Raw genomic sequence first — 12,200 nt, forward strand, 5'->3', positions numbered from 1 at the left:
GCCGTTTTTGAAATTATTATTTGAGAGAGAGAGAGAGGGAGAGAGAGAGAGAGAGAGGGAGAGAGAGGGAGGGAGAGAGAGAGAGAGAGGGAGAGAGAGAGAGAGAGGGAGAGAGAGAGAGAGAGAGGGAGGGAGAGGGAGAGGGAGCGCTCGTCAAATGGGAGCGGCCCTGGTGCGAAGAGCTCTCTGCCACGCACCTGCCGTGGAGAGGTAGAGGTACTCTAGAGGTGGCTCTTGTATTGTACTCTGGCCAATAGCCGCCACCTATCTACATCTCTCTGTGTCCCATTCTTTTACACTGTCCGTAGAGTTGAGGACAGGAAAGCAAAGTACCGTACTCTAGACGAGAAAAAAGATTCCCGCCGCAACCAAACCAAACCACAACTTCCCAGCGACCAGCGAACGTATCAATCGGCGCCACAGCCAGACCACAGCCAGAGACAGAGCCAGAGACACAGCCAGAGCCAGGGACAGAGACAGAGACAGCCAGATCTCCCCCTGGCCACCCCCGTCCTCCTCCCCCCGGAAAAGAAAAAAGCAAATAAAAGAAAACGGACCACAAAAAAGAAAGAAAAAGAAAAGGATAAATCCGAAGAAAAAAAGGGACGCTCGCTGGTAGTTAGAGTAGTGGTGGCACCGTCAAGCAAGCAAAGCAAAGCAATATGTGCCGGGTTTGCAACAACCCAACCGTACCGTACCGTACCCACCACTTCTGTTGCCAACAGATACATTGCATAGCGTTATTTCGTGCCAGTGCCAGTGGTAGCAAATAGGTGTTTTGAACAGTTGCGCGTTCGGACCACACACTCTACTCTACTCTAGGTACTCTACTCTACTACTCTACGTCTGTACTGTGCGGTAGAGTACTGTACTGTACTGTGCGGTAGAGTACTGTACTGTACTGTACTGTACTGTACGTCTGGCCGTAACTACGTCGAAGCTACCTACCTGGCTACCTCCGCCGCCGCCGCCGCCGCAGACAGTTTCCAGGGTAGGTACGGTAGTGGGTAGTGGGTGGTAAAACACACACCTCAACTCTACACCTACAGTAACCACGTTATTTTTCCGATTAATGACGGTATGTGTGTAGCGTGCTGCGTGTAGTGTGGTGGGCGATGGGTGGGTGGGTATTGACCGGGGGTCGTGGTGGGGAGTGGAAGGGTGTGTGACTGTGGGAGGGAGGGTGCACCTGGATCTTCTGTGCGTTCCTTCCATCCTCGGCTTTAACCAATGGGCGGCGGCCATCGTGGTAGGTCGAGCTCGCATTCCCGGGAGCTGCGGTGGCTGTCCCTGTGTGGTGGATCGGCCTGCCGCTAGGTAGCGTAGTAGGTAGTAGGTAGTAGGTAGTAGGTAGTAGGTAGTAGGTAGTAGGTAGTAGGTAGTAGGTAGTAGGTAGTAGGTAGTAGGTAGTAGGTAGTAGCTATGGAGTTACACCGTGTGTGCTAACTATAAGGTGTGAATGTATCTATTTCCCTCCTCCTCCTCGTCGCCCCTCCATCGGACAGGACAGTACAGGACAGGACAGAGCAGAGCAGCCAGCAATAAACCGCCTCCATTTAATGGGATTCATCGGACCCTCGACAGGAACACAGAATTGAAATATTCGGACACATCCACAGGTCAATAGCAGAGTCATCCAGCCAGCCAGACCATCCAGACCATACAGCCAGACAGACAGCCCATCCAGACCATCCAGACCATCCATCCAGCCAGCCAGCCAGCCAACCGGACGGACAACGAACAACACTCTTAAAGACCCCGCCATATCCTTCTCCTCAAACACAACCTTCAATCCAGCCAGCCCCACCACTACCACCACCACCACCGTCAACAAAGTGTCTTGAACCTCGAGCTCGAAGCCGAAGCAACAAGAACAAGAACAAGAACTCTCCCCCCATATCAACCCAGAGATCTCCACACATCCAACCCACCCCACCCATCCACACACCGACCCACCCCGACCAGTTTCTGGCATAGAACTTCGGACACAAACAAACCCCCCTATCGTACCCGAAACACAGACAGGATAGACATGTACCAGTCCGGTCATTACTCGATGTACGCCCCTACGCCTCAGAAGTATTCCCCCTGGCCACAAGGCACTGCAACGGGTGGTGGCAGTGGTAGTGGCGTTGGCGGTGGTTCTGGCGGCGGTGGAGGTAGCAATGACCCACGGTCAATTCCTACGCCGCCGATTTCGAGTCAGCCCAGAAAGAAGACCAGAGTCTCAGCCACCCCTGAGCCTTCTTCTTCATACTATTCGCACAGGCCAGAGCTGAGCCAGAGAAGAGTTGCTAGCCCGCAAAGTGCCGCTTCCGCCGCCGCCTCCTCCTCCTCCGTCTCGCCCTCGAAAGAGGACCCCCGATACGACAACTATGACACCATGTACGATCACTACCCGCTGAGTGCCGCCGCGTCCGATGCCGACTCCTCATACTGGTACTCAAGACAGAGCAGAGACGACCAGGACCGAAGAACCTCCTCCGGTGGTGAGTTTTACTTCTTCCTTCCTTCACATCCGTCTATCCTCCCCCGCCATTGAATGCTGATTTGAGACCCTTGGGAAAAACAGCACACTATTCCACCTACGCAACCAAGTCGTACAGCAGACATTCGACCGAAGACTTCGACAACTCTCCGTACTCGGATTCCGGCGACTCGCGGGCGGCACGAGCTGGACAACACTACCACCACTCGCGCCGGGGCCAATCGGCATATCCGGAGAGCTCCACCGATGCCGAAAGCCGCTGGAGTCCCCGCGGAGGGCCCGCCGTGCAACTCGCACCGAGCAGCGAGGCCAGCGCCGTCGCCGCTCGACAAGCAGTCACCGAGCTCTTCCCCGAATTGAACGAAACCCACTACCCTGGCGACGACTCGAGCCGCTCGGTGGCAGCAACGCCAGCACCCGTCCGGCCCCCGTTCTACTCCGGCTCGTCCTACACGTCGACAACCTCCAGGGGGCGGTTTTCGCCGGCCATGGTGGATCCTAGCTTGGGCTCATCATACAGGCCGTCTAGCACTCGTTCCCCATCGCAGAGCGACCGGCCACGGGGACATTATGGTGTAAGCTCGGTAACGCCGGAATCCTTGTACCCAATGCCCAAATCGCCCTCCGCGAACTACGATTCGGCATACACGTACGCCAGCCACGCCAGCCACCACCACCACCACCACCACGGCCAGCACCACCACAGCCAGCAGCAAGACTTCAATGACTTCGACGACAGCGACGACGACTGCGACAACTACGACGAGACGGATGAGGACGACGACATGTCGGCGATCGTGATCCAGAACGGCTCGCCCTACTACGCCGAGTCCTCGGCCTCTCCCGGCGGCGAGTCCCCCGAACCCATCACCCCAATGGGCACGAAATCGTCATCGCCAGATGTCGCCAACTCATCGTCGTCCACGTACCCCCACTCGCGCGGCCAGAACCTTCGTCCGTCGGCCAAGAAATCGACCACGAGCTCGAGCCCGCGCCGTGCGCGGAAACCCATCCCGCCAACGGCCTGCGTGCCCGCCAGCGAGAAATACGACGAGACCGACGCACAGCTGGTATATCTGCGGCAGCAGGGTGTGTCCTACAAGACCATCAAGATCCAGTTGAACTTGGAGGAAGCCGAGTCAACGCTCCGTGGACGTTTCAGGACGTTGACGAAGCCCAAGAACGAGCGCCTCCGGAAGCCGGTCTGGGCCGAAACAGATGTGAGCATTACCCCCACCACTCCAACTTTATTTCGAGAAACCGTTTCTAATTGACTTTTTTTCCTTCTGGACAGATCGAACTCCTGTTGGAAATCGTCGACCCGGACCTGCCACACATCAAGTGGAAGCAGGTCTCTGACAACATCGTCGCGCGAGGTGGCAGCTACAAATTTGGGTCCAGCACCTGCAAGAAGCAGTACCTTGCATTGGTTCAAGAAGGCCGTGCTCAGCCGTTGAGCGAGGGTGTGCAGACCAGTAAGAGGAGAAAGCACCGCACTGTTAAGCCTGAGTGACTGGTTGTCACCTGCAAGGAGGAAATAACCCGAACGGCGCGGGGAAAATGACCCAGTCAATCCGTTACAGGTGGATCGGTGGGATGGTGGTGGAGACTGAGTGAGTGAGTGTTCGAGGTGTGTGATTGACGCGAGGCGTATTGAGGGTTGGCAGGCTGCGAGTTGCAGGGCGTTTATTGGCGGGAGTTGTCCTTTTTTCCCTTCTTTCTTCTTTCTGCTTTCTTTGAGTTTTTGGGGCGTTTCTCTTCGTGGTGCCACAGTTTTTTTTTTCTTTCTTGGGAGGCCATTCTCATTCTTCTTCTTTTCCTCGTTCAATCCTTCTTTTTTTCTTTTTTTTAATTCCTTTTTTATTTGGTTTGTTTTTTTGGATGTTGCATCTCGCATTTCTTGGTTGGTCTTTTCCCGGTTTAGCGATTGCACTGCTGTGCGTTTTCTGGTTTCTTGCATGTCGGAGGGTGTTGGTGGTTGTTGTGCGTGCTGCACGGTACTATTTCCAAAAATAGCCGGGCTCCATGTCATGAAGATAGAGCGGAGGAGAGCACTGAAAAGTATAGGTTAGTTGGTCTTCTTTCTATCGTTCAGTTCATAGATTTTCAGGCGTTCAATATAGACTGGGGGGCTGCTGTGGTTTCTTGATGTTACCTCTACCTGGCCGCGAAAGTTCTGTTTCCTGGTGATGAATGAGCGAGCGAGCGGGTACCTTGATGAGTACCGTTCATGGCGGGCGTTTGATGTTCCCCACAGAGCTGTCACTCGCTCCCGGCTCTAGAGCATGATGACGACCGCCAGGGGTTTCTCCGTACAGAAGAGAGACAGACCATTGAGACAACCTGTCAAGCAGCACGTGGCGCCACCGAAGAGTGCACAATCCGATGGGAAAATAATTAATTTTCCGCAACGAAACCGAAACCACGCCCTTTCTGCACCCTACACCTCTCTCGCTCTCTCTCTCTCTGGCTCTCATCCTCTTTCATCCGTTTCCGCTGTCGCTTTTGCTTTGCGGGCTGCATCCTGCTGGTCGACGTCGTCGACAAGCCGTGCTGCAGAGTCAGTGCCAGGCGGCTCTTGCACCGCATTTTGTGACCAGTTGACGACGAGAGCCGGCCTTCTGGGAATTGCCAGTCGCCAACGTCGCTCGCTTCGATTCTGACTGACGGCACCGTAGTTGATGAGACTCGGACCCCCGGAATTCAGTTACTAGGGACGAGTAACTTGACGACTGGCAACGTCATATGTTCTCCGCCATATTTTTTTCCCGCGGCCAGGGAGAGACGGAGAGAGAGAGAAAGAGACAGCGAGAGAAAATTATTCCTGGAATTGAATTGAGTCGAATGCAAGCATCCGTTCGCTCGCCGCCAGGGACAGCGACATTGGCGGCTCTGCTGTGGTTGTTGGCTGTCTCGAGGTATTTTTCCGATCGAAACAACTTCCTACCCCCACCCCACCATGCAGTTCGTTGACGACACGCAGGTGTGTCCCGCCACATATGTAGCATGTACACATCTACTTTAGCAGCGCGCGAACGAACCAACGGACCGGCGAACGCGAGCGAACGGAGCGAACGAACGGACGACTGACCTAGGGTCAATATCGTGGCTCCGTCCAGGATTCGACAATTGATGGGGGTTTGAATTCCGGATGGCGCTTCTCAAACGGGGGTGGTGGTGGTGGTGGCTCAATTCCAAACTGTCAGTTTGTGTGGTGCTGTCGCTGCTGTCGCTGTCGGTTTCGTTGTTCGGTTCTCGCGCGGAATCCCCTCTTGCCCCACCCCATTCCTGGACACAGCCTTCCTCCGTTCACCCTGTCCTGTCCTCTCCTCCGGCTGCTTCTTCTTTCCCATGCCACACATAATTCACACCACTATTCACAGAATACCCGGTTCGAGAAGGCGTCAGCGAGCTGGCCCACCAGACAGACAGCATTGATAGTACATACGTGTCTTCCCCCTTCACGAAACCTCTGTCCATCGCTCATCCAATGCGCCACCCAAAAATACTCACCTTCAGGCCAGTTTGACATAAGGTGGTGAATGGGTTACCAGGTAGCAACGACAGCGAAGCCGACGACAGCAGCCCTCTGCAGAACGGAATGATGCCGATGAGTTGCCTCGTGATTTACCGAATGCGCACTACCGGTAGCTCGAGTCGGTAGAGCGCAGCGCAGCCATCGTTCGGTTGAGTCCAGCCACGGTTGCGATAATATTGTCGACTGATCTTCGAAAGCGCTCCGCTCGAGTGAATTCCCAAGGTCCCCAGTTTTTTTTGCGAGTCGGGAAAGCATTTCGAGGATCTCTTAAAAATCGCCCCCTTATCAACTCTTTTTTAAAGTGGGCGAAATGAATTGGAAAGCGAGATGAAAATGGTGTTGGGCGTGTGATGATGCCAAAGGCGAAGGTTGATTGGAGGAAGGCGTGGAGTTGAAACAAACGCAGCACACGTGAGTGCCAAGCCTGCTGCAGCCGGGCTAGCGTCCCTAGTAGTGAGTGCAAATCAGTGAAGGTTCTCCGCAAGGAACAAAACACACTAGCCGATTTCCCCGCTATCTACAAACCTAGAGCTCTTGCTTGATGCCCGCCTTCCCCACGCTCCCCGCCAACCTCCCCACGCTCGTTGCAAAAGCGTACGCAGCGGCGCTCGCAGCCGGCGACGTAATCTTCACCTCGTCCGCGGCGACCCGCGACCTGCGCATCAACGATGTCGTCTACCGCGCGCGCTTCTGTCCCTCGCTGCAACACAAACCCACTCCCACTCCCCAAACCTTCTCCTCATCCTCGTCTCAGCCGAAGGCGAAGGCGAACCCGTTCCTCCCGCCACAGCGCGGCCTCCTAATCGCCAGCATCCCCGATTACAACCTGATCCTGAACCGCTACCCAATCATACCGCAGCACTTCCTTTTGTGCACCGCCACGTTCGAGCCACAGACCGAGCCGCTGCGCCCGCAGGATCTCGCCGCGGTCTACGCCGTGCTACGGACTTGGGAGGACGTGTCCACAGGCGAGCGCTTGTACGGCTTCTTCAATAGCGGGCCCGACAGCGGCGCGAGCCAGCCGCATAGACACGTGCAGTTCTTCCCCGTTCCGGCGGAGCGCGGGAAGTTGCCGTTTGATCGAAGCGCCGCGGGGGACGAGGGTCAGGAGGGGGAGGGGGATGGAGAGGCGTGGTCCCACCCGCGGCTTCCGTTCTTGACTTTTTGCATCCGCTACCCGAAGGCCGTGGGCGTGCCGGAGGTGGTGGAGGCGTACGAGACGCTGCTCCGGAGGTGCGAGGAGGCGCGGGGGAAGGGGTGTAGTTACAACATGGGGATCACGCGGGAGTGGATCGCGCTTGCGCCGCGGATATCGGAAGACGGAGGACGGGAGGGGGTGGGGATCAACGGCACTGTGCTTGCCGGTGAGGTGATGGTCAAGCGCGACGAGGATTGGGAGTTCTTTACGGAGCGCGGAGGATTAGAGGGGGTTTTGAAAGGCATCGGGATTGTAGCTGATGCTCGAATATGAGCGTACGCAGGTGGGAGTTACAAAGTGTAAGTTTCGCTCGCGGAATAGGCTTTAGCAAACGGTTAAGTTCCTACGTATACCGGAAACAACACGCTATTATGACCGAGTTGTCCAAGGCGGGGGGCCTTGGCTACTAGGAAGTCGGTGGAAACGACCTGGAAGGACTCGATGTATACAGCGTTTGTATGTTAGATTAGTGGTAGAATATCTAGATACTTATGGGGATGTTATCCGCTACATCTAGGGGAGTAATCCCACGCCTGGAGAGGAAAACGCGATGCCCGCCATGCTCAAACGAATGGCGAATGATGATGCTACTTCACTATCTCAACAAACCGAGCGATCAAGTGATGTTCACATCGATTGTCGCATCACATCGCAGCTAAAGTACAGTACAAACGACAAGGAGACTGGCCCAAAGAACAGAAAAGAAATCAACAGAAAACGCCCATAGAGATTTCGCCGAAATTCTAGTTTTGTTTGTTCCACCCTCTAATCACCCATCGGGTAGGCGTGGAGGATCTGGCCGTAGTAGAGCGATGCGTCCTTCGATGCCAGGAAGACGAAGCTCGTGGCGATCTCGGAGGGCTGTCCAGCGCGTCCGATCTGGCTCTGCTTGCCGAAGCCTTCCATCTGGTCGGCGGGACGGCTTGCGGGCTGGAGAGGCGTGTGGACGGGGCCGGGTCTTTGGCGTGTTAGCACAGGTGAAGAGTGAGAGAAAGAGAAAGGACAGAGAACGTACGCAACAGCATTGACACGGATTCCCTTCTTGGTCAAAGACTTGCTTAGAGCCCTGGTAAAGGCGACAATCGCTCCCTTGGTAGCAGCATAATCGACCATGGAGCTGGTTCCACGGAACGCAACCACACTCGTCGTATTGATGATGCTTCCACCCTTTGGAATATGCGGCACGGCAAACTTCGTAAGCGCCATCATCTGAAGAATATTGCTGCGGAACGTAGACTCGATATTGTCGATCTCGATATCCTCATAGTTTTCGCACATGACCTGCTTGCTGGCGTTGTTGACAAGAATATCGAGGCGACCGTACTCCTTCATGTGCGCGTCGACAATCTCGTGCAAGTCCCGCAATCTCTCGAGGTCGAACGGGATGAGCTTGCATTTGCGGCCAGCGGACTCGACGATACGCTTGGTCTCCTCGGCGTCCTCCTGCTCCGCCGGGAGGTAAACGATGGTGCTATCGCAACCCTCGCGAGCGTAGAGGGCGGCAATGGCACGGCTAGTGGGGGTGCAGGCGTTAGCTCGATCTCTATTTCTAAATTATCGAAGAACTCACCCAATGCCAGAATCACCACCAGTGATGATGGCGGCCCTGTCCTTCAGCTTTCCGGAGCCCTCGTACTCGACGAATCCGTCGGATCCCTCAAGCTTGGTGGACTCGGAAGTAGGAGCCATGTCTTTCTCGAGACTGCACATATGTCAGCACAAGCCCACAAACAGTAAGCACTTTAGGAGGTGACTAACCCCGGCAGCGGCTGCTCCTGCTTCGGAACATTGGCCTTAAACTCGCCTCCTTTTCCAGCCTGCGAGGATGCCATTCTGAAGCTTGTATATGTGGTTTTGCGTACGGTAGTTGGTAGTAGTGGTATTCTGCGGAATAGTTGTGGTTTGTATGTGTGGAGTGTGCGGAAGAGGAGAGGAAGAGGAGTATGCCGGCAATGGTTCATTGTTTGTTTAAATAAATGGGTACAATCCGGCGGTTTTGATCCTACGGTGTCCACCTAGGTCATCGTCTTGTCATTGACGGTGGAATTTTCCTTGCTGGCCGAATTGGGTAGTATTGACCGTTGACACCGATGAATTCACCGTGACGTCATCGACTGTATGGTGTTGAAGTTGCGACATGGCGAAGCACGCGGGTGACAAGTTTTCTGTAGATCTATGTTAGATGTTCACGGCTCGTTCCGATAACGAGCACCGCGGCTAACTTGATCTACGCTGGCCTGCCTGTGCAAAGTAAACTTATCCAAAAGTATATTAACTACTATCAAAAACTCATTCATCTCCATGCGGATATCCAGAAATCAGAAGAAAAACTCAAACATACAACGCCTTAAAGAAACAGACGCATGAGGCAAACGTATCATACGCCAATCGTATACCGTATCATATCCCTCGTAACCTCCAAAAATTCCGTCCACAGTCCTCGATATTACCGCCCATCGCAAATCCACGTCCAAACTCCATCCGCAACCGCCACAACCAAAAGCACGCCGTTGAATCCAGCCAACATCCAAAATGGCGCACCAACTGTACCGTCAAACGCCTTACCGCCAACCTTGGTAAGCAGCAGGATCGCAACACCGCCGAAGAGACTGTAGACGCCCGCGATGCTGCCCTTGAACGCCTCTCTGGTCTTGTCATTCTGGCGCACACTACCGGACAGCAATGGTTGCTCAGCTCCGTCAACCACATGATGGTCGCCTGGTAATGCGACCTCGACGATTCCGCGGGATAGAAGGCCAAGAGAAGCAACGATGGCACCAATCTGGCTGGCGCCTGCAAATGCGGCGAAGACAAACGCCCAAGGGCTGGTCGGCGTAGGTAGAAGAGAGAAAAGCGTAAAGGATCCGATTCCGAGGACGGAAGAGAGGATCAGCGGAACATTGCGGAGAGAGGGCGTGGTGTAGAGGCGGTCGGTGAGGTAACCAAAAACTGGCGCGAGGAGAAGCGCGGTAAGTTGCGACGTACCCGTTAAGGCTAAATCTCCGTCAGCTTCCCCGTATGCATAAATAGTAAGAGGTAAAATTACTTGAGGCGAGGATATAGGCCTTCCGACACTCTTCTTTCGATAGTTCCGGAACGGTGGGTTGACAGCGTCCAGTGGAGACGAAATAGTGATTCACAAACAGCGGGATGAAGAGACTGATCCCGACCGAACTTGCCCTCGCGACGAAACCACCCACATATGCCACACCGATACGGCCATCCGTACATGCCAACTTCACCGCCACCAACAGGCCGCGGATTCCGCTCACCTGCGCAGCTCCCTTCCGCCGTCCATCCTCGTCCTCAGGAGAAGCTACGAATACCGGATCTCCGCCCCAGATCCGCGTCCACACCCACGTCTTGATATCGTGCCACGTATTTCCAGCCGCAGGATTCCTAGGCGGCGGGAGGCCGAGGTAGCACCACACTGCAACGACACCGGCAATACCGGCGACGATGAAGTACGAGATCTTAACCGCAGCCCCAGGCGTGACACCGGGGTGAGTCGAGAAGCGCGTAGGCAGAGGGAGAAACAGCCCGAGTGCCAACAACGCGCCGAATCCCGTAAAAAGTCCTACAAGTCCCGCCAACCGACCCGTCGGCGCAGGCTTCGCCACTAACTCCGAAGCTTCGTCATCCGATAAGGACGGAGGATTCGTCATCTCAGGTAGGATCGCGGAAACCATCGTTGTCACTGCTGCTGCACCGAGGGAAAATACGATCCGCCCGATTATTAAACCCGGGTACACGCTCTTCAGCTCCACCGAAAGCACCAACGAAACTGCTATCGCGAGGTATCCCATGCTCGCTACTCCGCGCGTGCCGACGCGTCCATCGCTGATAAGGCCCCATATCGGCGCGGCAAAGATCGCGACGAGCTCATCGACGAAGCCAAGGGTGCCGACGATGCTACCGAGTTTCTTGGGCGAGACATGGAAGAGGTGCGTGAGCAGGAAGCTCAGACTGCTGTTGAGGAAGACGAGGAAGGCGATAGAGAATAGGGGTACGGCGAATAAGTAGGTTGTCGCGTGAAGGGGGCGCACGGCTGGTGAGAGTGGGAGACGACGAAGCAGATAACTCATTGCGGCTGTCGCTGGGCGTTGCCTGGAGGTTGCAATGAGCGTGGAGCTATGTTGAGCTTCAAGTAGAGTTGCAGTAGTGACGAAGCTGACACAGCACACACGGGAGTGGCTAGGGTTGTTATGCGAGGTCGATCCTGGCCGGCCGTGGACATACAATTCTTTACATACTCGAACAAACACATTCACGCTGCCATTCAAATTCAACAACGCCTATGAACGGCTGTTTCGGGACCATGAGAATTTCCTCAGCTATCATTCATGCTCGTTCTGAGATCTATTCTGCAAATACTCGATAAGCCGGACTACCTATCAACATCTGTTCTTGGGTTCCATTCTACAAGTGATAAGCCGGATTATCACCATCTGTTCTTGGGTTTGATAAGACGATTCCTTTTGCTCATACACTCGCAGACTGACATCGCCCGAACTTGAGCTCCCGCTGATGCTAACTAATCATTAATGCTAACGGACTAACTCGTGGGGGTGCTAGTTAAGCACATGCGCAGTTCGACAGCGAGGTTTTGATTACCGTCGGCTCAACCTAGGACGAGTAGGTAATCCAACATCTGTATTAGAATGGACATCGACTCCGGGCAGTGTTACTATATCATACTGAGCCTTCTGGGACTTGATTAGCCTCGTCTGATACGAGATTCATGATGTACGTATTGCCTCAAGGTAGGTGCAATATCAGGCCTCATATAAACCTCGAATATAACGCGCGCATATGTAGGTACCTGAGGAAAGTACCCAGCGGGGGCCTTACTTGGACTGTCAAGGTTCGAGAATTGCATGCATCGCAGAGTGGCCTATTCTAGCTAGGAGGGCAGAAATTGCATCTACAGGGATCGAATCTTCTCGCTATGGATGAGAAATCCGAAGCCTGGATGG

General features: G+C 54.6%; 4 protein-coding genes across 4 annotated transcripts; 2 read left to right on the plus strand and 2 right to left on the minus strand.

Moving 5' to 3' along the window:
* Nucleotides 1-2,032: 2,032 nt before the first annotated feature.
* On the plus strand, nucleotides 2,033-4,001 carry BZA05DRAFT_441584 (uncharacterized protein; the record flags this gene model as incomplete). The annotated part of the gene is made up of 3 exons (XM_051486675.1): nucleotides 2,033-2,489; nucleotides 2,573-3,708; nucleotides 3,783-4,001. 3 exons carry the CDS (start codon nucleotides 2,033-2,035, stop codon nucleotides 3,999-4,001), a joined length of 1,812 nt encoding a protein of 603 aa, XP_051342916.1.
* Nucleotides 4,002-6,517: 2,516 nt separating this feature from the next.
* On the plus strand, nucleotides 6,518-7,747 carry BZA05DRAFT_386753 (uncharacterized protein). The gene has a single exon (XM_051482512.1). The coding sequence runs from the start codon at nucleotides 6,568-6,570 to the stop codon at nucleotides 7,495-7,497; it is 930 nt and encodes a 309-aa protein (XP_051342917.1). The 5' UTR covers nucleotides 6,518-6,567; the 3' UTR covers nucleotides 7,498-7,747.
* BZA05DRAFT_386754 (oxidoreductase) lies at nucleotides 7,748-9,348 on the minus strand (the record flags this gene model as incomplete). The annotated part of the gene is made up of 4 exons (XM_051482513.1): nucleotides 8,983-9,348; nucleotides 8,795-8,926; nucleotides 8,240-8,737; nucleotides 7,748-8,182 (listed from the first exon to the last, which is right to left on the minus strand). Coding segments are annotated over exons 1-4 (1,022 nt in total), but the record flags the coding sequence as incomplete, so codon positions are not given.
* A 122-nt stretch (nucleotides 9,349-9,470) lies between these two features.
* Nucleotides 9,471-11,386, minus strand: BZA05DRAFT_433635 (major facilitator superfamily domain-containing protein). The gene is made up of 2 exons (XM_051486271.1): nucleotides 10,271-11,386; nucleotides 9,471-10,218 (listed from the first exon to the last, which is right to left on the minus strand). The coding sequence occupies exons 1-2, from the start codon at nucleotides 11,307-11,309 to the stop codon at nucleotides 9,671-9,673; spliced, it is 1,587 nt and encodes a 528-aa protein (XP_051342919.1). The 5' UTR covers nucleotides 11,310-11,386; the 3' UTR covers nucleotides 9,471-9,670.
* Nucleotides 11,387-12,200: the final 814 nt, after the last annotated feature.

Source organism: Tricharina praecox (assembly GCF_024521635.1).
Source record: "Tricharina praecox strain CBS 144465 chromosome Unknown BZA05scaffold_3, whole genome shotgun sequence".
Classification (NCBI taxonomy): domain Eukaryota; kingdom Fungi; phylum Ascomycota; class Pezizomycetes; order Pezizales; family Pyronemataceae; genus Tricharina; species Tricharina praecox.

Excerpts from the sequence above, each read along its gene's own strand:
- BZA05DRAFT_386753 (XM_051482512.1), top strand. The coding sequence starts at position 6,568 with ATGCCCGCCTTCCCCACGCTCCCCGCCAACCTCCCCACGCTCGTTGCA.
- BZA05DRAFT_433635 (XM_051486271.1), bottom strand. The coding sequence starts at position 11,309 with ATGAGTTATCTGCTTCGTCGTCTCCCACTCTCACCAGCCGTGCGCCCC. Across the intron at positions 10,219-10,270 it reads GGCCTATATCCTCGCCTCAA|CCTTAACGGGTACGTCGCAA; the intron begins GTAATTTTACCT and ends ACGGAGATTTAG.